Raw genomic sequence first — 26,607 nt, 5'->3', positions numbered from 1 at the left:
ATATATATATATATATATATATATATATATATTATATATACATCAGCATTTTCTAAGAAATAACTGATACTTTCAAGAGGACTTTGGGCACAAATTTTAAAATTCTTTTAGTCGGTGGGCTAAAGTTATATAATGTGACCTAGTTTAATAGCTAAAATTCTGTAATGATGGTTGTTACATGCTTAAAACTAGGATGATTTTTAAGTAGCCACAAAGGATGTTTGGTACAAAAATGTATATTCTCTTGTTAAGTTTTATTTATTTTTATTGAAATTTTTTCTAGTTTTATTGAGATGGAATTTATATAGAGCATCTTATTAAAATTTATAAAGTATCGAATACAACACAAATTGTGAAATTCACTTCAGTGAAGAAATATCTGAAACTTGGGTGGCAGAGGTTTCAGTGTGGGGCGGGGCGGTTTCTGAAGGAAGAAAGCACCTGGAGAGAAAACATGTCTGTCTGTCTGACTTCATCGCCTTGCCTCACACTTGCTGTCCGGGGGAGCTTGGAGAAGAGCTCTGATCTTAGCATGTTGTGGCTCTGTGAGGATGTTCTGAAATATTTTACTAGCCTCCTCATCCTCTAGCGGAGACACAGTAGAAGCCAAGTACTTTCCTGAGAGCCACAACTGGCAGAGTGTGGCCAGTATGTGTGGAGCCTTGGGTGCTCGTATTGCCCAGGCCGCCTAAGATGTGCTGACAGTGACCAGATGTCCTGGGTGTTGTCATCATTGTGTAATGAGGACATCACAGATTGGAGGCTTGTACACCCCTCAGTGATTCGGCTGGGAGTTGAACCTTGGGTCTCAGATTCCAAAGCCAGGTTCTTTTCTATCATATCCTCCTGCTCTTACCTCTCTATTGTTTAATCTCTTGGATGGCAAAGGAGAAGTGACTCAACTGTTCTCAGTTATAATACACCTTCCCATGCCCAACCAGAGTAGGACCCTGCCACTCCAAGGCAGTGTAATTAAAATGTGCATTTTTAAATACTGGTTCATTGGAATTAATACCACGGACTTCAGGTTCAAAATGGGGACTCTGCCCCGCAAGGCATAAAAATGAGAGATCTCATTACCTTTTTGGTGAGGTTTTCTATTTCTGAGCTGCCGGAATTAAGCAGGCAAAGAATGCTTGGGGCTATACACACTGACAAATTATAAGCTGTCATCTGATTGGTTGAGGAATGTTGCTCAATGTTGTGTAACATTCCAAAAAGGTATCGCAGAAAAACTACATTGGCTCTTGGCAGCTGGTCTAGAAGCCTAATGACAGAAAAAGCACTTGTAAACAAAGCGAGTCATTTTGCTTAGTAAGTGGAAATGCAGAGAATAAAGTACTTTTTATACCATGTACACAGTCCATTCTCACAGTTCTAGGCATGAATGCATACAAAAATGTTTCACTGAATTTAATTCCTGAACCAGATAAGAACTACCCTGGTTAGTTATGTGTTTGTATTTAAGATCATACCACTGGCAGATTGGTTTTATCATCTCTTTTCGGACCAGTGGATTTCATCTCCAACATTTTCATGTATTCAGATGCTGTAAAATGGTCAAGCATTCCATATTAATAGGATTAGGAGAAAAACACGAGTTGCAATGTCACCAATAAGACATGCATCTCTTTTCAAACTGGCTTCCATGGGTATGATCAAGTGAAACCCCTTGATACTGGTCATTGTTTTAGAGGACACAGTTGTAAACTACAAGCTAATATTTTCCTAACAGTATGTTGGTTGTATTTTCTCCGAGTTGAGTGATTATTGCATCATTACCTCTGGGTCGCAGTCATTTTCTCCTCCTCATTCCCTTGATCAATAACATCAAGCCATTTATCATAGAGACTTGCAGAAAATATGCTTCCTTGGATATTTCGAAGAAAATCCTTATATAGATCAAAAAATATGTATTATTCTTATGATAAATTCGGTGGAGAAATTGCAGAGAAAATATTTAGCTGAAAAATTCAATTCAGTCCACAATTCCTTCACAACTATGCCGACTGCTTCACACAGAGCTTGGCTGTGATTCTCCACAGCCTTGCACATCCAGAAGTACTGGTTGGATTTTCCCCAACTAAAATTAGAAGCATAAAAGTAGAGTCTGGGCTGTATTGAGAATGAAGCTGAAGCTCCTTCTATCACCTGGAACTCACTGTTTGTGTACATGTTAGCACATTAGTACAAACTGGAAAGGTCTGGTGATAACTCATCCTAAATCCTATTAGTTTCTTGAAAAGAAGTGCACATTCCATTTTGTTCGTTTGCTTAAGACACAGTGCTTGCTCTTAATTCAAGAAAGAGAAGTTCTGAAATAAAATTACACCCCTACATGCTCTTATATACATATTAAGAGAAAACCTGACGTATGTGTGTTCTTTGGGTAAAAGCTAGTATCGTAATAGCTTCAGTCTTTTTCTTTTAAAAAAAAAAACATATAAAAGTTCAGTTCTACAGACTTTTAAGCAACAGGTGTTAGAAATAAACCAAAAGCCCCAATGGGTACACTACATGTTACCCTTACAACTCTTTGGATGGAATATTTCTCCCTAAAGAGGAAACTGAGAACCTAGATACATTGCAACTTCACACCTGTGGGATAGAATATGCAAATGTAAGCTTCCTAAGTGGAGGCCTGGAAAGTGTATCCTGATGAACAAGTCTTCATATCATAGAATGGGGCCTATTAAAAGAGATGAGGTTGTTAAGTGTTGCGCAAGACTGAGGAGAAATGATTCCATTGCCTTGCCGGCTCCAAAGGCACACCTTGCCTCCACTGGTCTTAATATACAGCCTGACTTCTCTTCGTAGTATCTTGTTCAGGCAGTGTTTCTAGGTGACTATCATGATGATAATCGTGTCACTGTTGACTTGTTTCAGTGCTCACTGAGCTGCTGTTTGTGTCAGGCGCTCTTTTGAGTACTGAGGATAGAGTGTGAAGATAATGTACAAAGCCTCAGTCCTCTCATACTTTTTCTTGTAATTGGTATACAGTACCCAATCATGGTCATTAGGTTTTCACTATGCTTCTTATGGCGTGCCCGCAGTATATTTGGAAGGAGGAAGCACTCCATTTCAGTTCAGCCGTTCAGTCGTGTCCTACTCTTTGCGACCCCATGGACTGCAGCACCCCAGGCTTTCCTGTCCATCACCAACACCTGGGTCTTGCTCAAAGTCATGTCCATCGAGTTGGTGATGCCATTCAGCATCTCATCTGGCTATGGCTTCTGGGAGTGTGGGAGTGTGCAGCAGGGCCTTTGCCTTGTGTACCAAACTACATGCACTTGGAGTGTGTCTCTTCTCTCTCCTGGACCCTGTGCTGTAGAATCGATCGGTGAGACTGAGTTTGGTTAAGCCAGGACATGACTCATGCAGAATATGCCATGGGTATTTGCTCCTGGACCTCTGTTTATAGACAGTTTAATGGAAAACTCAATGTGGTTCTGACTCTATATTCATTTCTGATTTAGACCAACTCTGTGGTTGCTTTGACATATGGTATTATCAAGGCCAAAGCTGCAAAGTCTGATGCCCAACCAAGATCAATCAACTTTAGGAAGAGAAAACTTTGGGATTGTCGAAGATTTGTACCCATAAGTAGGCACCCTCTTACTAGTGTGTGCTTATAGCATGGAAAGAGGTAAGAGCCTAGGTATACTTGCTCACAAATCAAATTGGTTCCAAGTGTGCACCTTATAGTGGGTAGCACACTACTTGCTATTTGGAGACCTAGTGTGTATTATTATGGTGCAAGTGTAGTAGGGGGCAACCCTAAGTCATTTCTGCACTGTATCTATTATCGTACAATCGAACATTAACAGGGGACAAGGAAACACCATATGTTATTTAGTTTCTAAGATAATTTTAGTAACCTGTCTGTAGTTATCACTACATTAATATATTTTGGTTCATAGCTGCTAACAAGTACCAAGATGGATTGATTAACTTTCTATTCTGTTCTATTATCCCCCTGGTAGAAATTTAACTACACACTTGTGATTTAGCTCTATCATTTCAAACTCAGTCTATTTTTTTGTATAAATCTATTGAATTTTTCAAACTTCCAAACTGATTTTGACTGTTGCACTCACTTTAAAAATAAGATTTATAAGCTGAGGCATGTAGTAAAACTGGTTACCATGTAACTGTAACCTTGGGTGGTGGGTTAAACATACAAATATTAACAAAGGGTGTTAAAGATGTAAGGGAGATAAAAGGAGGAACAAATGGTGGAGTCATCCCTACACTGATTTTAAAGTAAAAGGCATTGATAAACAGGGGGAGGATGATGACGTGATCAGAGACATTGGTGGCCTCACTAAGCATTTTTGAGTCATTGTAAGACAGAGAATGAGATGGCTGGATGGCATCACCGACTCTGTGGACATGAGTTTGAGTGAACTCCGGGAGTTGGTGATGGACAGGGAGACCTGGCGTGCTGTGATTCATGGGGTCGCGGAGAGTCGGACACGACTGAGCGACTGAACTCAACTGAACTGAACTGAAGACACATGGGCTTTCCAGGTGACGCTAGTGGTAAAGGATCTGTCTGCCAATGCCGGAGATGCAGGAGATGCAGGTTCGATCCCTGAATCAGGAAGATCCCCTGGAGAAGGGCATGGCAACCCACTCTAGTATTCCTGCCTGGAGGATCCCATGGACAGAGGACTCTGCTGGGCTTCAGTCCGTGGGATCACAGAGAATCTGATGCAACTAGGCGACTCACACACAGACACACACACACACACACACACGAGTTTACCATAGTAAGTAAACATCTGTCTTGCATCCATGCTAAGTTGTTTCAGCCATGTCCGACTCTGTGCCACTCCATGGATTATAGCCAGAGGGACTACTCTGTCCATGGGATTCTCCAGGCAAGAATACTGGAGTCGGTATGCCAGTCCCTCTTCCGGGGGATCCTTCCAACCCAGGGATCAAAGCCAGGTTTCCTACATTACAGACAGATTCTTTACTGTCTGAGCCGCCTGGGAAGTTACTTCTGTTAACTGTTTCCAAAACCTTAATATGAATTTTATTTTTGAAATGTTGCCTTCATTAGGAAGGTGATGAGGAAGTCATCAAAAGCAGGAAGCTTGTATTGGTAAACACTCAATGTGTAAGTGGGTATTTTGAAATTTATTATTATTCTTTTGCACGGAGTGTTCTGGAGTCAAGATGTGCAATGATAAAGGAAAATATCTAATGTATGGAGCTTATAATATTTGAGGTACCTTCCTTCAATTTTGTCTTTGTGAAGTGTTTTTCACTTTTTCAGATCCTTCCTCTCTAATGCCTATTATGTTTCTTGGGCATTCATAATGAAGGACCAGTCATATAGCTTCAGATTTACTCTGTGCGTGGATAATGCCCAAACTTTCCTTACCTTTAAGACGGATGCTACCACAAGAACGGATTCATCATCCAAGTTCACTTTGTCCCCAGAGTTTAGTTTCTCCTTTAGGGCTCTGCATGATTTTATACTGGCTGATTTTCTGAAGATGCCTTCTGTGAATGGCCCTTTTTGATTGATAAAGGAAAGAATATCCTATACGGAAGAAAAGAAAGGAAAACTATGGGACGTTTCATATCTACAAGCCCAGAGCACAAGCTTGCTCCTGTTTTGACAGAGCTGTGGTATATGAGGCTACAGTGCTAGAACTGGACTGAAGTCAATTTGAAATTTTTTCTTCAGTGTCTCTAAATATATTATCTACCCAACAATCGATTTTGCATTCATACACTGAAACATTTTAAATACTTGTGCTAAAACGCCCCTCCAGGTCCTCCCCGCCATTCTAGGCAAAACAAAGAACTCTCTCACTCGAAGAAAAAAATGGGCATTAGGTTGATTATGCTCAGCTCCCAGCCTGTCCCAGCCTCTGGTCAATCTCCAGAATTCCTTGCCCCAGCCGTTTTAAGAGATAACTACTCTGAACAACCTTGCAAAAGAATAGTCCCCCTTAAGACAGTAGCTTTCCACATACATGCCTTTATATACTTACTGTTTTCTTGGGCAAGGGCAGCAGCTCACTGATCTGACTACTGCCCCTTCTCGCCTTATTAAAGGTGATCTGTTCCTGTACAGTGCTGGTCTCATTCTTTGTCTCAACCTCGCCTGCTCTAACTACCTTACCTTCAGTTCAGTTCAGTCGCTCAGTCGTGCCCGACTCTCCGCGACCCCATGAATCACAGCACGCCAGGCCTCCCTGTCCATCACCAACTCCCGGAGTACACTCAAACTCATGTCCACAGAGTCGGTGATGCCATCCAGCCATCTCATTCTCCGTCGTCCCCTTCTCCTCCCGCCCCCAACCTTTCCCAGCATCAGAGTCTTTTCCAGTGAGTCAACTCGTCGCATGAGGTGGCCAAAGTATTGCAGTTTCAGCTTTAGCATCAGTCCCTCCGATGAACACCCAGGATCGAGCTCCTTTAGAATGGACTGGTTGGATCTCCTTGCAGTCCAAGCGCCTCTCAAGAGTCTTCTCCAACACCACAGTTCAAAAGCATCGATTCTTCAGCGATCAGCTTTCTTCACAGTCCAGCTCTCATATCCATACGTGACCACGGGAAAAACCATTGCCTTGGCTAGACGGACCTTGGTTGGCAAAGTAATGTCTCTGCTTTTTAATATACTATCAAGGTTGGTCATAACTTTCCTTCCAAGGAGCAAGCGTCTTTTAATGGCATGGCTGCAATCAGCATCTGCAGTGATTTTGGAGCCCCAAAAAATAAAGTCTGACACTGTTTCCACTGTTTTTCCATCTATTTCCCATGAAGTGATGGGACCAGATGCCATGATCTTTGTTTTCTGAATGTTGAGCTTCAAGCCAACCTTTTCACTCTCCTCTTTCACTTTCATCAAGAGGCTTTTGAGTTCCTCTTCACTTTCTGCCATAAGGGTACCTTACCTTACAGAGTCCATTTTAACTGGTCTGAGCTGAAACAAATGAGTCTTTGCTGATATCAGTGGAATGGATGAGAGTATCTTTTTATCTTGTATTTGCCTTTTGACTCTGCAGTACCTAAATCAGATCTTATTCTTTGAAGTAATATTATGAAACTTACCGGACAAAGCCAGACTTCTTCATTTGGGTGTAGATTTGGAAGAGAACACTTGATCTCTCACAACTCAGCTCCTCAGGAAGGTTCAGTTCAGTTCAGTTCAGTCGCTCACTCATGACCAACTCTTTGCGACCCCATGAATCACAGCACACCAGGCCTCCCTGTCCATCACCAGCTCCCGGATTTCACACAAACTCAAGTCCATCGAGATGGCCATCCAGCCATCTCATTCTCTGTCGTCCATTCTCCTCCCGCCCCCAATCCTCCTGCCCCCAATCCTGTAATCAGGAAGGTTACAGAAAACCAAAGTAAGACCTACCAGAATTGGGGTGGGCAGAGTGTCATTATCACATAAGTCCTCAAAAGGAGCTCCAAAGAGCTGTTTTGGCTTTGTGGCTGGTAGAGTTGGGTGTTGGTTGTTTTTGGGAGTCCTGGAGGTGCACCGAAAGGGCCACTTTTTGACGGAACTCTTACTAACTGTCTTCTTCTCTGGATCTAATGTAGAAGAGAGATTTTCACTAGTAGTATTTTAGATTATTTAGCCTAATTTCCACCACTTACATTCAGCAGCATGTTCATTGCAGAGGCTGAAAGAGAGAAACTGAACCATTTGTTACATAGACTTCCCCGCATTCTGAAACGGGCTAATTGCATCCTTGTGGTGTTAACGACTTCTTCTTCCCCGTGTTCTGCAAACCAGCAGTTAAACCTAGAGGCGTGATCAGACTCAGGGTTGATTCTCCCTGTGACAGTATTCCCCAGACAGTGCTACCTCTTCCCTTTGCCCTGTGTCATGAGGCACTTAACCTGTAGTTATACAGGTTTCCTAATGTTAAGTATTATCAGTGGATTCCGGTATCAGATCTCATTTTAAAAGCGAAAAATATTCAGTATTCAAATCAAGCAGCATTTGGTTATCCTTTGCTTTTGTAGAAAGTTTCCTTCCTCTGTTCAGTTACCTCTTTGGCTTTCTGAGTACCCAGTCATGCCCACTTTTCTCCCATCAAAAGAATCGCCTTTCATGAGACATCCTGCCTGACCCTGCTTTTCAGTCAGCCTCTGGACCTCTCCTCTGGGAAGCCGCACCCCTCAGTCAGCTCCAAGGATGACTTCCTGCCCTGAGGGTCCTTGGGAAGTGGTCATTAAATGCAGACTATGTGGTAAGATTACAGGTGGCCATTTTTCTGTAACACCTTACTCAGCTAACCCAAAGATGAGTTTTAACTCCCAACAGCCCCTGTCAAAGGAATGCAGATGAAGGGCTTTTCAAAGAAAGGGTGATCGGCAATGAAAAATTGGGTTCAAAGTTTCTCGTGCCCAGCTATGAATGTTTTCCTGATAGTTGCTCAATAAAGCTGCTGAATATTTCCTTAAATAACCTGCTTAAATAACCAGCTAAAGAAGTCAATAGAGGAGCCAAGTTGTAGAAAAATAAACAGAAGAATTTAACCAAGTATTTTAAAATGCCCATCCACCTGGCTTTTCTGAGACATAGTGAGTGCATCACCAGGTCCATTCAGGTGGGTGAACCACTTGTGCTGGGTGAGAGAACCAGAAGGCTCCTATTCTGCCTTTTAATTGGATACTTTACCTAAAACTCTTTGAGTTTCAATTTGCTCAAGTTTAACATAAATGATGCTACTTACACCTCACAGAACTACATAACATAATGTACTACTCAGCACAAGACATGGCACATAGCAGCCTTAATGAAGGTAACTTCCCTCCTTCAAAGGGCCTAAGGCAGCCTAGACATCAGTCACCTCCCCCAAACAGGCCCCACCCCCATTCTCCATTTGATTTTGCAGCCTCCAGAATGTGTGCATTCCTGAAGGAATGCCATCACTTTGCCTTAGGCTCTTCCTGCCCTGACATTCATACAGGCATCATTTTAAAAGGAGATAATGAAGAAAGCAAATGCATTCTTAAATTCAGAAAGAGATTCTCCTAATTAATATGTACAAATGTTAAAAAGATACCTGTTTATATGAGTTGAGTTGCTTTATGCACCCTGGTTTCCCTACTCTTAACCTGATTATTTCTAAACTACCTGAAAGTATTCATGTATTCCAAATGTATTCATACATTGTTCAGCTTTAATAAGAATACTCTTAGGAAAAAAGCTCTATCAGTTGCCACAAAGCTATACGTCCAGCTACTCTATAAGCATAGACGGGAAGGAAAATAGACATTAAGCCCTATATTATTTTCAGGCCTAGATGGACCTTTCACAGTGTACATTGCTTGGTGTTACAGTTCTTGTTGGCTCTGTGGCCAATTAAAATACATACTGTAGCCACGAAAAGTATGGTGCTCAGTTGTTCAGTCGTGTCCAACTCTTGCGACCCCCTCGAAGTATAGCACGTCAGGCTCCTGTCCATGGGAATTCCCGGATGATAAAACTGGAGTGGGTTGCCAAGGACTGTTAAACAGGTTAACTTTATAACCTGATCTTTGTTTAACAGTCCTGGTAAGATTTAGTTTAGTGTTTCCTCATGTTCAAATTAGGGTTTGAATGTTAAAAAGTGAAATTTTGAAACTTTGTGGGTATAGAATAGCAATTATAAGAATAAAATTACTTTAAGTAGAAATTCTATTCTGGTCCAAATACTTCCTAAGTTAGTAAGACATTTTATTCAGAGAAAGACATGTCAATGGGACAATATTGGAATGGTAGCAGGGATAATTGCAAGAGGAAAGATTAAAAGCAAACAAAAAACATAAACATTCAGTCCAGTTCCATTTGCAACCTGGGTCTGAAGCAGACTTGAAAGTGAGCTTGCTGTGGAGGTAGAATCGAGAGTTCAAGTCTCAGGGGCGGTCCTAAGATGGCAGAGGAATAGGAAGGCGAGACCACTCCCTCCCCCACAAATTCATCAAAAGAACATTTGAACGTTGAGCAAATTCCACAAAACAACTTCTGAATGCTGGCTGAGGACATTAGGCACCCAGAAAGTCAGTCCCTTGTCTTCAAAAGGAGGTAGGACAAAATATGAAAGAGAAAAAGAGAGACAAAAGAGCTGGGATGGACGTCTGTCCCGGGAAGGGAGTCTTAAAAGAGGAGAAGTTTGCAAACACCAGGCAACACTCTCACTGGCAGGTCAGTGGGGAGTTTTGGAATCTCAGAGGGCAACATAACTGGGAGGAAAAATAAATAAAACCCACAGATGACGTGCCTAATGGCAACTCCGGGCAGAGAAGTAGCCCAGACACTCACATCCGGCACCATATGGAGGCTGAAACGACATGCTTCTGAATAACCTACAAATCACAGAAGAAATCAAAAGATGCAGAGAAATGAGTGAGAATGAAAACACAACAACCGTAATATATGGGACACTGTAAAAGCAGTGCTAAGGGGAAGGTTCATAGCAATACAGGCTTCCCTCAAGAAACGAGGAAAAAGTCAACTAAATAACCTAACTCTAACCCTAAAGCAACTAGAAAAGGAAGAAATTAAAAACTCTAGGGTTAGGAGAAGGAAAGAAATCTTAGAAATTAGGGCATAAATAAGTGCAAAAGAAACAAAAGCGACCATAGGAAAAAATCAACGGAGCAAAAAGCTGATTCTTTGAGAAGTTAAATAAAATTGACAAACCATTAGCCAGAGTCATCAAGAAGCAAAGGGAGAAGAATCAAATCAAAAAAATTAGAAATGAAAACGGAGAAATCACAACAGACAACACAGAAATACAAAGGATCATAAGAGACTACTCTCAGCAATTTTATGCCAATAAAATGGACAACTTGGAAGAAATGGACAAATTCTTAGAAAAGTATAACTTTCCAAAACTCAACCAAGAAGAAAGAGAAGATCTTAACAGAACCATAACAAGCACAGAAGTCAAAACTGTAATCAGAAATCTTCCAGTAAACAAAAGCCCAGGATCAGACGGCTTCACGGTTGAATTCTACCAAAAATTTAGAGAAGAGCTCACACCTATCCTATGCAAACTCTTCCACAAAATCGCAGAGGAAGATAAACTTCCAAAATCATTCTGTGAGGCCACCGTCACCCTAATACCAAAACCAGACAAGGATGTCGCAAAAAAAGAAAACTACAGGCCAATATCACGAATAAACATAGATCCAAAAATCCTTAACAAAATTTTAGCAAACAATCCAACAACATATTCAAAAGATCATACATCATGACCAAGTGGGCTTTATCCCAGGGATGCAAGGATTTTTCAATATCTGCATATCAATCAATGTAATATACCACATTAACAAATTGAAAGATAAAAGCTATATGATTATCTCAATAGATGCAGAGAAAGCCTTTGACAAAATTCAACATCCATTTACGATAAAAACCCTACCAGAAAGCAGGTATTTAAGGAACATACCTCAACACAATAAAAGCTATATATGACAAACCCATAGCAAACGTTATCCTCAATGGTGAAAAATTGAAAGCATTTCCCCTAAAGTCAGGAACAAGACGAAGGTACCCACTCTCCCCACTACTATGCTACATAGTTTTGGAAGTTTTGGCCACAGCAATCAGAGCAGAAGAAGAAAGAAAAGGAATCCAAATTGGAAAAGAAGCAGTAAAACTCTCACTGTTTGCAGAATACATGATCCTCTATATAGAAAACACTAAAGTAGTTTTCCACCAGAAAATTTTACTAGAGCTAATCAATGAATATAGTAGTTACAGGATATAAAATTAACACACAGAAATCCCTTGCGTTCCTATACACTAACAATGAGAAAACAGAAAGAGAAATTAAGGAAATAATTCCATACACCATTGCAATGAAAAGAAATACTTAGGAACATATCTACCTAAAGAAACAAACGACCTATACATAGAAATGTATAAAACACTGATGAAAGAAATCAAAGAGGACACAAATAGATGAAGAAATATAGCATGTTCATGCATTGGAAAAATCAATATAGTGAAAATGAGTACACTACCCAAAGCAATCTATAGATTAAATGCAATCCCTATCAAGCTGCTGCTGCTGCTGCTAAGTCACTTCAGTCGTGTCCGACTCTGTGTGACCCCATAGACGGAAGCCCACCAGGCTCCCCCGTCCCTGGGACTCTCCAGGCAAGAACACTGGAGTGGGTTGCCATTTCCTTCTCCAATGTGTGAAAGTGAAAAGTGAAAGTGAAGTCGCTCAGTCGTGTCCGACCCTTAGCGACCCCATGGACTACAGCCTACCAGGCCGTTCCATCCATGGGATTTTCTAGGCAATAGTACTGGAGTGGCTTGCCATTGCCTTCTCCACCCTATCAAGCTACCAACGGTATTTTACAGAGAATTAGAACAAATAATTTCACAGTTTTTATGGAAATACAAAAAAACCTTTAATAGCCGAACGAAGACTGGAACTGGAGGAATCAACCTGCCTGACTTCAGGCCCTACTGCAAAGCCACAGTCATCAAGACAGTGTGGTATTTGCACAAAGACAGAAATATAGATCAATAGAACAAAATAGAAAGCCCAGAGATAAATCCACACACATATGGACAGCTTATTTTTGATAAAGGAGGCAAGAATTTACAGTGGAGAAAAGACAATCTCTTTAACAAGTGGTGCTGGGAAAATTGGTCAACCACTTGTAAAAGAATGAAACTAGAACACTTTCTAACACCGTACACAAAAATAAACTCAAAATGGATTAAAGATCTAAATGTAAGACCAGAAACTATAAAACTCCTAGAGGAAAACATAAGCAAAACACTCTCCGACATAAATCACAGCAGGATCCTCTATGACCCACCTCCCAGAGTAATGGAAATAAAAGCAAAAATAAACAAATGGGACATAATTAAACTTAAAAGCTTTTGATAACGAAGGAAACTATAAGCAAGGTGAAAAGACAGCCTTCAGAATGGGAGAAAATAATAGCAAACGAAGCAGCTGACAAAGAATTAATCTCAAAAATTTACAAGCAACTCCTTCAGCTCAATTCCAGAAAAATAAACCACCCAATCCAAAAATGGGCCCAAGAATTAAACAGACATTTCTCCAAAGAAGACATACAGATGGCTAACAAACACGTGAAAAGATGCTCAACATCACTCATTATCAGAGAAATGCAAATCAAAACCACAGTGAGGTACCATCTCACGCTGGTCAGAATGGCTGCTTTCACAATGTCTACAAACAATAAATGCTGGAGCGGGCGTGGAGAAAAGGGAACCCTATTACACTGTTGGTGGGAATGCAAGCTAATAGAGCCACTATGGAGAACAGTGTGGCGATTCCTTAAAAAACTGGAAATAGAACTGCTGGGTATACACACTGAGGAAACCATAATTGAAAGAGACACATGTACTCCAATGTTCACTGCAGCACTGTTTACAATAGCCAGGACCAGGAAGCAAGCTAGATGTCCATCTGCAGACGAATGGATAAGAAAGCTGTGGTACATATACACAGTGGAATATTACTCAACCATCAGAAGGATACATTTGAATCAGTTCTAATGAGGTGGATGAAACTGGAACCTATTATACAGAGTGAAGTAAGCCAGAAAGAAGAACACCAATACAGTATACTAACGCATATATATGGAATTTAGAAAGATGATAACAATAACCCTATATGTGAGACTGCAAAAGAGACACAGATGTATAGAACAGTCTTTTGGACTCTGTGGGAGAAGGAGAGGGTGGGATGATTTGAGGGAATAGCATTGAAACCTGAATATTATCATATGTGAAACAGATCACCAGTCCAGGTTCGACGCATGAGGCAGGGTGCTCAGGGCTGTTGCACTATGATGGATGACCCAGAGGGTTGGGATGGGGAGGGATGTGGGAGGGGGTTTCAGGATGGGGAACACGTGTACACCCAGGCTGATTCATATCAATGTATGGCAAAATCACAACAATATTGCAATTAGCCTCCAATTAAAATAAATTTTAGAAAAAGAAAAAAAAACATTGTCATGAGAAATATCAATAACCTCAGGTATGCAGATGACACCACCCTTATGGCAGAAAGCGAAGAAGAACTAAAGAGCCTCTCGATGAAAGTGAAAGAGGAGAGTGAAAAAGCTGGCATAAACTCAACATTCTGAAAGCTAAGATCATGGCATCTAGTCCCGTGACTTCATGGCAAATAGATGAGGAAACAGTGGAAAGAGTGACAGACTTGATGTTTCTGGGTGCCCAAATCACTGCAGACGGTGACTGCAGCCATGGAATTAAAAGATGCTTGCTCCTTGGAAGAAAAGTTTTGACCAACCCAGATAGCATATTAAAAAGCAGAGACATTACGTTGCTGACAAAGGTCCATGTAGTCAAAGATACACTTTTTCCAGCAGTCATGTATGGATGTGAGTGTTGGACTATAAAGAAAGCTGCTGCTGCTGTAAGTCACGTCAGTCGTGTCCGACTCTGTACGACCCCATAGACAGCAGCCCACCAGGCTCCCATCCCTGGGATTCTCCAGGCAAGAATACTGGAATGGGTTGCCATTTCCTTCTCCAGTGCATGAAAGTGAAAAGTGAAAGTGAAGTCGCTCAGTTGTGTCCGGCCCTTTGTGACCACATGATCTGTAGCCTACCAGGCTCCTCCGTCCATGGGATTTCCCAGGCAAGAGTACTGGAATGGGTTGCCATTTCCTTCTCCAATAAAGAAAGCTGAGCACCGAAGAATCGATGCTTTTGAACTGTGCTGTTGGAGAAGACTCCTAACAGTCCCTTGGAGAGCAAGGAGAAGCAACCTGTCCATTCTAAAGGAAATCATTACTGAATGTTCATTGGAAGGACTATTGCTGAAGATGCAACATCAATACTTTGGCCAGGTTATGCAAAGAACTGTCTCATTTGAAAAGACCCTGATCCTGGCAAAGATTGAAGGCGGGATGAGAAGGGACGACAGAGGATGAGATGATTGGATGGCATTACCAACTCGGTGGACAAAGGTTTGAGTCAACTCTGGCCGTTGGTCATGGACAGGGAGGCCTGGTGTGTTGCAGTCCACGGGGTCGCAAAGAGTCGGACACGACTGAGATGAACTGAACTGAACAATGTTGTTTAGTTTTTATTGCTATTTTTGTCTTCTGTGAAAGTTTCCTTTTTGAATGCTTTATTTTATATTGGAGTATAATTGGTTAGTAATGTTGTGTTAGCTTCTGGTGTACAGAAAAATGGTTCAATTATACATATATCTATTTTTTTCAAATTCTTTTCCCATTTAGGTTCTTACAGAGTATTCAGCATTGTTCCCTGTGGTATAGAGTATGTCCTTGTTGGTTATCCATTTTAAATAGAGCAGTCTGTACATGTCAATCCCAAACATACCTAGTTGAGATATGTCTTTTATCGTAGGTCACTTTAAATCAGCATGGGAAGTAATCAGAATGAACATTTTACTAATAATATCATTAATTCGTAAAATATTCATTAAGCACAATACCAGACATTCCAACACAAGTGTCTTAAGATTTCTCTTCTCTTGAAAATCAAAATCATAGGAAAATATTGAATAAAATAGTCTTCCCCCAAAGAGAACTAGCACATTCAGTTTACTAAAAGGAAAAACGAGAATGTTGATAACTGAATTATATTGCAAGACTCCAAGTTAAACTAGTTAAAGGCGAATATTAGATTTTCTATAAATAGATGTTTGATCAAGGTGCTTGCTAATTTATCTTCTCTGCTTATAAACTGTATGCAAGAGCATTTGGACTTTCATAATTACAAAATATACTGAGCCAAAATTAATTTTGCGAGCAAATAGCAAATGGTTTAGTTACTATTCTTTTTGAAATATATTTTCTTCAATAAATATACCAACATAAAAACAACAAGAGTTCAAGTCTAACCAGAATGCCCAAGGCCACTTCCGCCTAAGCACAGAATAGGTTCTGGGTCTTATCTAAGCCACACAGTCATCTAAGCACCTCCTGTGAGGGGCCCAAGATACTGGACAAAACCTTGGGATGGGGAATGTGTGTTTCCAGGCCATAAGAAGCTCATGTTCTAATAAGATACGTAGATGTGTGTGTGTGTGTGTGTGTGTGTGTGTGTGTCTTTAAGTTGTTCAGTCGTGCCCAACTCTTTGTGATCCCATGGACTGTAGGCTGCCAGGCTCCTCTGTCAGTGGGATTCTCCAGGCAGGAATATTGGTGTGGCTGATAGCCATTCCCTTTGCCATGGGATCTTCCTGACCCAGGGATCGAACTCAGGTCTCCTGTGTTGCAGGCAGATGCTTTACCATCTAGGCCACCAGCAAAGCGCACACAAATGTGTGAATCCGTAATTATATGTAGGAGGTGCTATGCTGTCTGCCTAGAGAAATTAAAAAAAAAAAAAATGTCTTCCTATAAGTGAATTGGGTCTTGATTTCGGACCTTTGGGGCTTCTCTGGGCTTGATTCTGGGTGGAATTGGTGCCTGCCTATACTGCCTTCCAGCCCCACATGGAGAACTGGCTGCACGTCAAGAGTTTGTTTTCAGGAGTAGAAACAAGAGCCAAGAGAAGCCACTTGCAGGAAGGGAAGGGTCTCACCTTTCTCCTGCTGATTCCTGGCCTCCTTCCTGGCTGAGTGCTTGGGTTTCAGGATTAACTGGTCTTGAATCTCTTGGGGCCCCTCCAGGAAGGCCTCCTGGAGGGCAGAAGCAGAAGTGCAGTCCTCAAGTCCCTGCTGCAGCAGCCCAGTAGCTGGAACAGCACTCATTTTAATTCCATAGGGATGTTCGTGACCTATATGGAGAAAATCTAAATATAGATTCAGACCGATGGTGATGGGTGTGATCAAACCCACCTTACCATTAGCGAGTGTGCCACACTGGTGTGACTGCTGGGTAGAGAAGGCTGTGACTCCCGAGTAAGCACAATGTGCAGTCTCAAGGGGACACACTACAAAAAGCAGGTGCCCAAGCAAAAGAGTTCAAAACATAACAAGAAAAGTGTTTTTTAGACACCTTGCTTGGCTTGGAAGGTATATATTCATCAGTGAATTGCACAATATTGACTTTCATCGTGTTTCCATCTGAGAATATCTGTGGCCTTCTAGTTTCTGCCTTGACACGCTACACCTGTACATCTTGGGCAAAGTGCTAGCCTTAAGATTCCTCCTTTGAAACACTGACCCTCACACATAGACTCATAAGGATCAAAGTAAATATATGAATAAGCATTGGTGCTTAATATTTTTAAAATAATCGGACTGTGTATGTTAAGAATGGCTCTGATCAGTGTTCTACCCCACATGTCAGTTTAACATATTTTCCATTTCCTTTTGTCGGTGTAGTAGGCAGAGTGCAGTGGGGTGGTCTGCCTTAATGTTTCCCTCCCACTGCTGCTTCCCTCTGAGGGGTTTCCTACAAGGCAGTGATCAGAGACAAGCCTGCATGTCTGAGAAAACCCAGAAGTAAAGTGCAAAACTGTTTACAGAGTGGAAAACCACACCAGAAATCATCGGGAGTTGCCTGCCAAGTGATTTGTTTTGCTCTTTCATGCTATAAATTGCTTCCTCTCCATAGAATTCTCTAAGACCCTGTGCTGTCCTGTGGATTCCATCTTTAAAGAAGTGCATGAAAGCTCCTTTTCTTTTGTTTCTGATGTATTAAATGCAACTGGAGGAGTTCTTGCTTTTGCTTTACATCTGGCATAAACGCAATGTCAATGCTCTATTCAGAACAAGAATCACAGCGACTTCCAATAGAAGCTTCTGTGAGAGTAATAAAATACAGCCAAGTCACCAGGATAACCAGGAGCTAATCCATACTTGTGAGCTGAGAACATGTTAAGAAATGCATTCAGAATGACTGCTGAGGCAGCATCATGAAAGACAGCCTCTTAGGAGTCCTTAGAGCCAGCCATGGTGTTTGAAGCTATTCTAAGCTTAAAAGTTGTCATCTGCATGGTTTTGTTTAAATTAATGCATTTTATTAGACTAAATATGTTTAAATATTCAGTTTTTTTCACTTTACTGCTGACTGACTTTTATAAGGATGTGAACAAGACAAGAAAACACGTGAAACGGGTGAGGTGATTTTGTCCTCAGCTTTATATTGGTGACTCCATGTATTCTAAGACTGGGAATATACATATCACAGAAAAAACTTAGTTGTTTAGATTCTCCAGACCACATGAAAATGTTGCTCAGATCACTTGAAAGAGTAATAGACTCACAGGATTGCTGAACGGATGAAAAATGTTAAAAAAGGATTATGTAAGAGGAAGTGCGCTAAGATTTCTAGCAGAAGCCGTCGTCCCCATGACGATATTGCAAGTTCTACTACAAGTTTTGTCTTCTCCCTTGCTTTAATCCCTTCTTTTTTCACTGACCACCCTGATTTGCTCATCCAAGAATGTGCATTATTATTTCTAGTTAACTTGCTATGGTAACTATTTTAGGAAAGATGTAGTCTATTTATCGAACATTTCAAGAGCAGTGCTAGTGAACTCAGCTTGAGAAACAGCAAAGTACATGCAGGTGGTTTAGTCAGTGAAGAATCTAAGTGTCTGAGTGTGATTGCTTCGTTTTCTTTTTATGATGCTGGGAAAAGCTTTGGACACAGAGTAGGTATTAAATCAATGTACTTGAGGTCAGAGGCATGGCTGGATTTTAGACATGTGTACCCCAGTGTTCATCACAGCACTGTTTACAATAGCCAGGACATGGAAGCAACCTAGATGTCCATTGACAGACAAATGGATAAGAAAGCTCTGGTACATATACACAGTGGAATATTACTCAACCATCAGAAGGATACATTTGAATCAGTTCTAATGAGGTCGATGAAACAGGAGCCTATTTTACAGAGTAAGGTAAGCCAGAAAGAAAACCACCGATAGAGTATACTAATGCATATATATGGAATTTAGAAAGATGGAAAAGATAACCCTCTATGCGAGACAGCAAAAGAGACACAGATATATAGAACAGTCTTTTGGCAGTGTGGGAGTAGGCGAGGGTGGGATGATTTGAGGGAATAGCATTGAAAAATGAATATTATCATATGTGAAAGAGATCACCAGTCCAGGTTCGATGCATGAGGTAGGGTTCGCAGGGCTGGTGCACTGGGATGGATGACCCAGAGGGTTGGGATGGGGAGGGATGTTGGAGGGGGTTTCAGAATGGGGTACAGATGTACACCTATGGCTGATTCATATCAATGTATGGCAAAATCACTACAATATTGTAAAGTAGTTAGCCTCCAATTAAAATAAATAAATTTTAGAAAAAGAAAAAAAAAAGATTGCCTGGAGAAATATCAATAACCTCAGGTATGCAGATGACACCACCCGTATGGCAGAAAGCGAAGAACTAAAGAGTCCCTTGATGAATGTGAAAGAGGAGAGTGAAAAAGTTGGCATAAAATCAACATTCTGAAAGCTAATATCATGGCACCTAGTCCCATTACTTCATGGCAAATAGATGGGGAAACAGTGGAAACAGTGACAGACTTGGTGTTTCTGGGTGCCCAAATCACTGCAGATGGTGACTGCAGCCATGGAATTAAAAGATGCTTGCTCCTTGGAAGAAAAGTTTTGACCAACCCAGATAGCATATTAAAAAACAGAGACATTACGTTGCTGACAAAGGTCCATGTAGTCAAAGATACGCTTTTTCCAGTAGTCATGTGGATGTGAGGTTTGGACTATAAAGAAAGCTGAGCACCAAAGAAATGATGCTGTTGAGCTGTCGTGTTGGAGGAGACTCTTGAGAGTCCCTTGGACTGCAAGGAGATCCCACCAGTCCATTCTAAAGGAGATCAGTCATGAATGCTCACTGGAAGGACTGATGCTACAGCTGAAGCTCCAATACTTTGGCCACCTGATGGGAGGAACTAACTCATTTGAAAAGACCCTGATGCTGGGAAAGACTGAAGGCAAGAGAAAGAGACGAGAGAGGACGAGATTTTGGGATGGCATCACTGATTCGATGGATGTGAGTTTGAGTAAGCTCCGGGAGTTGCTGATGGACAGGGAAGCCTGGCACGCTACAGTCCTCGACCCCAAGGCCTTGGGGTCACTGTAGTCCTTGGGGTCACAAAGAGTCGGACACGACTGAGCAACTGAACCGAACTGAACCGTGGTGTCTCCTAAAGCTGTACTAGTAGTTTCTTGAAATCAGAACAGTCTTATCCTTTCTTTGATCTCACAAGTGGGAAAATTCCCATGTCTTGGAGCGGATGGAAGTTACTGCCTTTAGAATGTGCTTTGGGCTCTAGGATCCCCCATTGACCCTGGCAGCCTTGCTGTCTTTTGCATCAAAGCCCGTTACATTATTCACGTACCTGCAACCTTCTCATTCTTATCAGTGATATCACTGTTACCACAACTCACTGAGTTCTCTCCAAAGAGAGAAGTGATATCTTCTCCAAATATCTTGAGACAGTTTTCAATGAGAAACTGTATGAAAGAAATCTGTAACACAAAGGGGCAAAAAATCAGGTATTACTGTACATATGGCATAATAGTAAATCACATTTCATACATGGATCTTGGCCCTAACAAAAAATACAAAAGAAATCTGAGAAAAATTCAGACTTGATTAAAATGTATATATATATATATATATATATATATATAATATATACATCAGCATTTTCTAAGAAATAACTGATACTTTCAAGAGGACTTTGGGCACAAATTTTAAAATTCTTTTAGTCGGTGGGCTAAAGTTATATAATGTGACCTAGTTTAATAGCTAAAATTCTGTAATGATGGTTGTTACATGCTTAAAACTAGGATGATTTTTAAGTAGCCACAAAGGATGTTTGGTACAAAAATGTATATTCTCTTGTTAAGTTTTATTTATTTTTATTGAAATTTTTTCTAGTTTTATTGAGATGGAATTTATATAGAGCATCTTATTAAAATTTATAAAGTATCGAATACAACACAAATTGTGAAATTCACTTCAGTGAAGAAATATCTGAAACTTGGGTGGCAGAGGTTTCAGTGTGGGGCGGGGCGGTTTCTGAAGGAAGAAAGCACCTGGAGAGAAAACATGTCTGTCTGTCTGACTTCATCGCCTTGCCTCACACTTGCTGTCCGGGGGAGCTTGGAGAAGAGCTCTGATCTTAGCATGTTGTGGCTCTGTGAGGATGTTCTGAAATATTTTACTAGCCTCCTCATCCTCTAGCGGAGACACAGTAGAAGCCAAGTACTTTCCTGAGAGCCACAACTGGCAGAGTGTGGCCAGTATGTGTGGAGCCTTGGGTGCTCGTATTGCCCAGGCCGCCTAAGATGTGCTGACAGTGACCAGATGTCCTGGGTGTTGTCATCATTGTGTAATGAGGACATCACAGATTGGAGGCTTGTACACCCCTCAGTGATTCGGCTGGGAGTTGAACCTTGGGTCTCAGATTCCAAAGCCAGGTTCTTTTCTATCATATCCTCCTGCTCTTACCTCTCTATTGTTTAATCTCTTGGATGGCAAAGGAGAAGTGACTCAACTGTTCTCAGTTATAATACACCTTCCCATGCCCAACCAGAGTAGGACCCTGCCACTCCAAGGCAGTGTAATTAAAATGTGCATTTTTAAAAACTGGTTCATTGGAATTAATACCACGGACTTCAGGTTCAAAATGGGGACTCTGCCCCGCAAGGCATAAAAATGAGAGATCTCATTACCTTTTTGGTGCGGTTTTCTATTTCTGAGCTGCCGGAATTAAGCAGGCAAAGAATGCTTGGGGCTATACACACTGACAAATTATAAGCTGTCATCTGATTGGTTGAGGAATGTTGCTCAATGTTGTGTAACATTCCAAAAAGGTATCGCAGAAAAACTACATTGGCTCTTGGCAGCTGGTCTAGAAGCCTAATGACAGAAAAAGCACTTGTAAACAAAGCGAGTCATTTTGCTTAGTAAGTGGAAATGCAGAGAATAAAGTACTTCTTTTTATACCATGTACACAGTCCATTCTCACAGTTCTAGGTATGAATGCATACAAAAATGTTTCACTGAATTTAATTCCTGAACCAGATAAGAACTACCCTGGTTAGTTATGTGTTTGTATTTAAGATCATACCACTGGCAGATTGGTTTTATCATCTCTTTTCGGACCAGTGGATTTCATCTCCAACATTTTCATGTATTCAGATGCTGTAAAATGGTCAAGCATCCCATATTAATAGGATTAGGAGAAAAACACGAGTTGCAATGTCACCAATAAGACATGCATCTCTTTTCAAACTGGCTTCCATGGGTATGATCAAGTGAAACCCCTTGATACTGGTCATTGTTTTAGAGGACACAGTTGTAAACTACAAGCTAATATTTTCCTAACAGTATGTTGGTTGTATTTTCTCCGAGTTGAGTGATTATTGCATCATTACCTCTGGGTCGCAGTCATTTTCTCCTCCTCATTCCCTTGATCAATAACATCAAGCCATTTATCATAGAGACTTGCAGAAAATATGCTTCCTTGGATATTTCGAAGAAAATCCTTATATAGATCAAAAAATATGTATTATTCTTATGATAAATTCGGTGGAGAAATTGCAGAGAAAATATTTAGCTGAAAAATTCAATTCAGTCCACAATTCCTTCACAACTATGCCGACTGCTTCACACAGAGCTTGGCTGTGATTCTCCACAGCCTTGCACATCCAGAAGTACTGGTTGGATTTTCCCCAACTAAAATTAGAAGCATAAAAGTAGAGTCTGGGCTGTATTGAGAATGAAGCTGAAGCTCCTTCTATCACCTGGAACTCACTGTTTGTGTACATGTTAGCACATTAGTACAAACTGGAAAGGTCTGGTGATAACTCATCCTAAATCCTATTAGTTTCTTGAAAAGAAGTGCACATTCCATTTTGTTCGTTTGCTTAAGACACAGTGCTTGCTCTTAATTCAAGAAAGAGAAGTTCTGAAATAAAATTACACCCCTACATGCTCTTATATACATATTAAGAGAAAACCTGACGTATGTGTGTTCTTTGGGTAAAAGCTAGTATCGTAATAGCTTCAGTCTTTTTCTTTTAAAAAAAAAAACATATAAAAGTTCAGTTCTACAGACTTTTAAGCAACAGGTGTTAGAAATAAACCAAAAGCCCCAATGGGTACACTACATGTTACCCTTACAACTCTTTGGATGGAATATTTCTCCCTAAAGAGGAAACTGAGAACCTAGATACATGGCAACTTCACACCTGTGGGATAGAATATGCAAATGTAAGCTTCCTAAGTGGAGGCCTGGAAAGTGTATCCTGATGAACAAGTCTTCATATCATAGAATGGGGCCTATTAAAAGAGATGAGGTTGTTAAGTGTTGCGCAAGACTGAGGAGAAATGATTCCATTGCCTTGCCGGCTCCAAAGGCACACCTTGCCTCCACTGGTCTTAATATACAGCCTGACTTCTCTTCGTAGTATCTTGTTCAGGCAGTGTTTCTAGGCGACTATCATGATGATAATCGTGTCACTGTTGACTTGTTTCAGTGCTCACTGAGCTGCTGTTTGTGTCAGGCGCTCTTTTGAGTACTGAGGATAGAGTGTGAAGATAATGTACAAAGCCTCAGTCCTCTCATACTTTTTCTTGTAATTGGTATACAGTACCCAATCATGGTCATTAGGTTTTCACTATGCTTCTTATGGCGTGCCCGCAGTATATTTGGAAGGAGGAAGCACTCCATTTCAGTTCAGCCGTTCAGTCGTGTCCTACTCTTTGCGACCCCATGGACTGCAGCACCCCAGGCTTTCCTGTCCATCACCAACACCTGGGTCTTGCTCAAAGTCATGTCCATCGAGTTGGTGATGCCATTCAGCATCTCATCTGGCTATGGCTTCTGGGAGTGTGGGAGTGTGCAGCAGGGCCTTTGCCTTGTGTACCAAACTACATGCACTTGGAGTGTGTCTCTTCTCTCTCCTGGACCCTGTGCTGTAGAATCGATCGGTGAGACTGAGTTTGGTTAAGCCAGGACATGACTCATGCAGAATATGCCATGGGTATTTGCTCCTGGACCTCTGTTTATAGACAGTTTAATGGAAAACTCAATGTGGTTCTGACTCTATATTCATTTCTGATTTAGACCAACTCTGTGGTTGCTTTGACATATGGTATTATCAAGGCCAAAGCTGCAAAGTCTGATGCCCAACCAAGATCAATCAACTTTAGGAAGAGAAAACTTTGGGATTGTCGAAGATTTGTACCCATAAGTAGGCACCCTCTTACTAGTGTGTGCTTATAGCATGGAAAGAGGTAAGAGCCTAGGTATACTTGCTCACAAATCAAATTGGTTCCAAGTGTGCACCTTATAGTGGGTAGCACACTACTTGCTATTTGGAGACCTAGTGTGTATTATTATGGTGCAAGTGTAGTAGGGGGCAACCCTAAGTCATTTCTGCACTGTATCTATTATCGTACAATCGAACATTAACAGGGGACAAGGAAACACCATATGTTATTTAGTTTCTAAGATAATTTTAGTAACCTGTCTGTAGTTATCACTACATTAATATATTTTGGTTCATAGCTGCTAACAAGTACCAAGATGGATTGATTAACTTTCTATTCTGTTCTATTATCCCCCTGGTAGAAATTTAACTACACACTTGTGATTTAGCTCTATCATTTCAAACTCAGTCTATTTTTTTGTATAAATCTATTGAATTTTTCAAACTTCCAAACTGATTTTGACTGTTGCACTCACTTTAAAAATAAGATTTATAAGCTGAGGCATGTAGTAAAACTGGTTACCATGTAACTGTAACCTTGGGTGGTGGGTTAAACATACAAATATTAACAAAGGGTGTTAAAGATGTAAGGGAGATAAAAGGAGGAACAAATGGTGGAGTCATCCCTACACTGATTTTAAAGTAAAAGGCATTGATAAACAGGGGGAGGATGATGACGTGATCAGAGACATTGGTGGCCTCACTAAGCATTTTTGAGTCATTGTAAGACAGAGAATGAGATGGCTGGATGGCATCACCGACTCTGTGGACATGAGTTTGAGTGAACTCCGGGAGTTGGTGATGGACAGGGAGACCTGGCGTGCTGTGATTCATGGGGTCGCGGAGAGTCGGACACGACTGAGCGACTGAACTCAACTGAACTGAACTGAAGACACATGGGCTTTCCAGGTGACGCTAGTGGTAAAGGATCTGTCTGCCAATGCCGGAGATGCAGGAGATGCAGGTTCGATCCCTGAATCAGGAAGATCCCCTGGAGAAGGGCATGGCAACCCACTCTAGTATTCCTGCCTGGAGGATCCCATGGACAGAGGACTCTGCTGGGCTTCAGTCCGTGGGATCACAGAGAATCTGATGCAACTAGGCGACTCACACACAGACACACACACACACACACACACGAGTTTACCATAGTAAGTAAACATCTGTCTTGCATCCATGCTAAGTTGTTTCAGCCATGTCCGACTCTGTGCCACTCCATGGATTATAGCCAGAGGGACTACTCTGTCCATGGGATTCTCCAGGCAAGAATACTGGAGTCGGTATGCCAGTCCCTCTTCCGGGGGATCCTTCCAACCCAGGGATCAAAGCCAGGTTTCCTACATTACAGACAGATTCTTTACTGTCTGAGCCGCCTGGGAAGTTACTTCTGTTAACTGTTTCCAAAACCTTAATATGAATTTTATTTTTGAAATGTTGCCTTCATTAGGAAGGTGATGAGGAAGTCATCAAAAGCAGGAAGCTTGTATTGGTAAACACTCAATGTGTAAGTGGGTATTTTGAAATTTATTATTATTCTTTTGCACGGAGTGTTCTGGAGTCAAGATGTGCAATGATAAAGGAAAATATCTAATGTATGGAGCTTATAATATTTGAGGTACCTTCCTTCAATTTTGTCTTTGTGAAGTGTTTTTCACTTTTTCAGATCCTTCCTCTCTAATGCCTATTATGTTTCTTGGGCATTCATAATGAAGGACCAGTCATATAGCTTCAGATTTACTCTGTGCGTGGATAATGCCCAAACTTTCCTTACCTTTAAGACGGATGCTACCACAAGAACGGATTCATCATCCAAGTTCACTTTGTCCCCAGAGTTTAGTTTCTCCTTTAGGGCTCTGCATGATTTTATACTGGCTGATTTTCTGAAGATGCCTTCTGTGAATGGCCCTTTTTGATTGATAAAGGAAAGAATATCCTATACGGAAGAAAAGAAAGGAAAACTATGGGACGTTTCATATCTACAAGCCCAGAGCACAAGCTTGCTCCTGTTTTGACAGAGCTGTGGTATATGAGGCTACAGTGCTAGAACTGGACTGAAGTCAATTTGAAATTTTTTCTTCAGTGTCTCTAAATATATTATCTACCCAACAATCGATTTTGCATTCATACACTGAAACATTTTGAATACTTGTGTTAAAACGCCCCTCCAGGTCCTCCCCGCCATTCTAGGCAAAACAAAGAACTCTCTCACTCGAAGAAAAAAATGGGCATTAGGTTGATTATGCTCAGCTCCCAGCCTGTCCCAGCCTCTGGTCAATCTCCAGAATTCCTTGCCCCAGCCGTTTTAAGAGATAACTACTCTGAACAACCTTGCAAAAGAATAGTCCCCCTTAAGACAGTAGCTTTCCACATACATGCCTTTATATACTTACTGTTTTCTTGGGCAAGGGCAGCAGCTCACTGATCTGACTA

The 26,607-nt window shown here is 41.1% G+C and overlaps 1 protein-coding gene across 1 annotated transcript in view; it reads right to left on the bottom strand.

The window, feature by feature from the left end:
• The window catches only part of LOC129561723 (uncharacterized), a 198,371-nt gene that overhangs the window by 143,709 nt on the left and 28,055 nt on the right, over positions 1-26,607 (bottom strand). The window contains exons 8-15 of the mRNA XM_088836656.1: positions 25,949-26,110; positions 22,339-22,448; positions 21,634-21,820; positions 20,292-20,421; positions 7,391-7,566; positions 5,393-5,554; positions 1,783-1,892; positions 1,081-1,267 (exon numbers count right to left, since the gene is read on the bottom strand). Coding sequence (XP_088692782.1) covers positions 1,081-1,267; positions 1,783-1,892; positions 5,393-5,554; positions 7,391-7,566; positions 20,292-20,421; positions 21,634-21,820; positions 22,339-22,448; positions 25,949-26,110 — 1,224 coding nt within the window. The remainder of the gene's footprint in view (positions 1-1,080; positions 1,268-1,782; positions 1,893-5,392; positions 5,555-7,390; positions 7,567-20,291; positions 20,422-21,633; positions 21,821-22,338; positions 22,449-25,948; positions 26,111-26,607) is intronic.

This window comes from Moschus berezovskii, chromosome 5 (assembly GCF_049115385.1).
Source record: "Moschus berezovskii isolate FMDL1 chromosome 5, NW_MosBer_1.0, whole genome shotgun sequence".
Classification (NCBI taxonomy): Eukaryota; Metazoa; Chordata; class Mammalia; order Artiodactyla; family Moschidae; genus Moschus; species Moschus berezovskii.
This window is presented reverse-complemented; position numbering and strand designations above follow the sequence as displayed.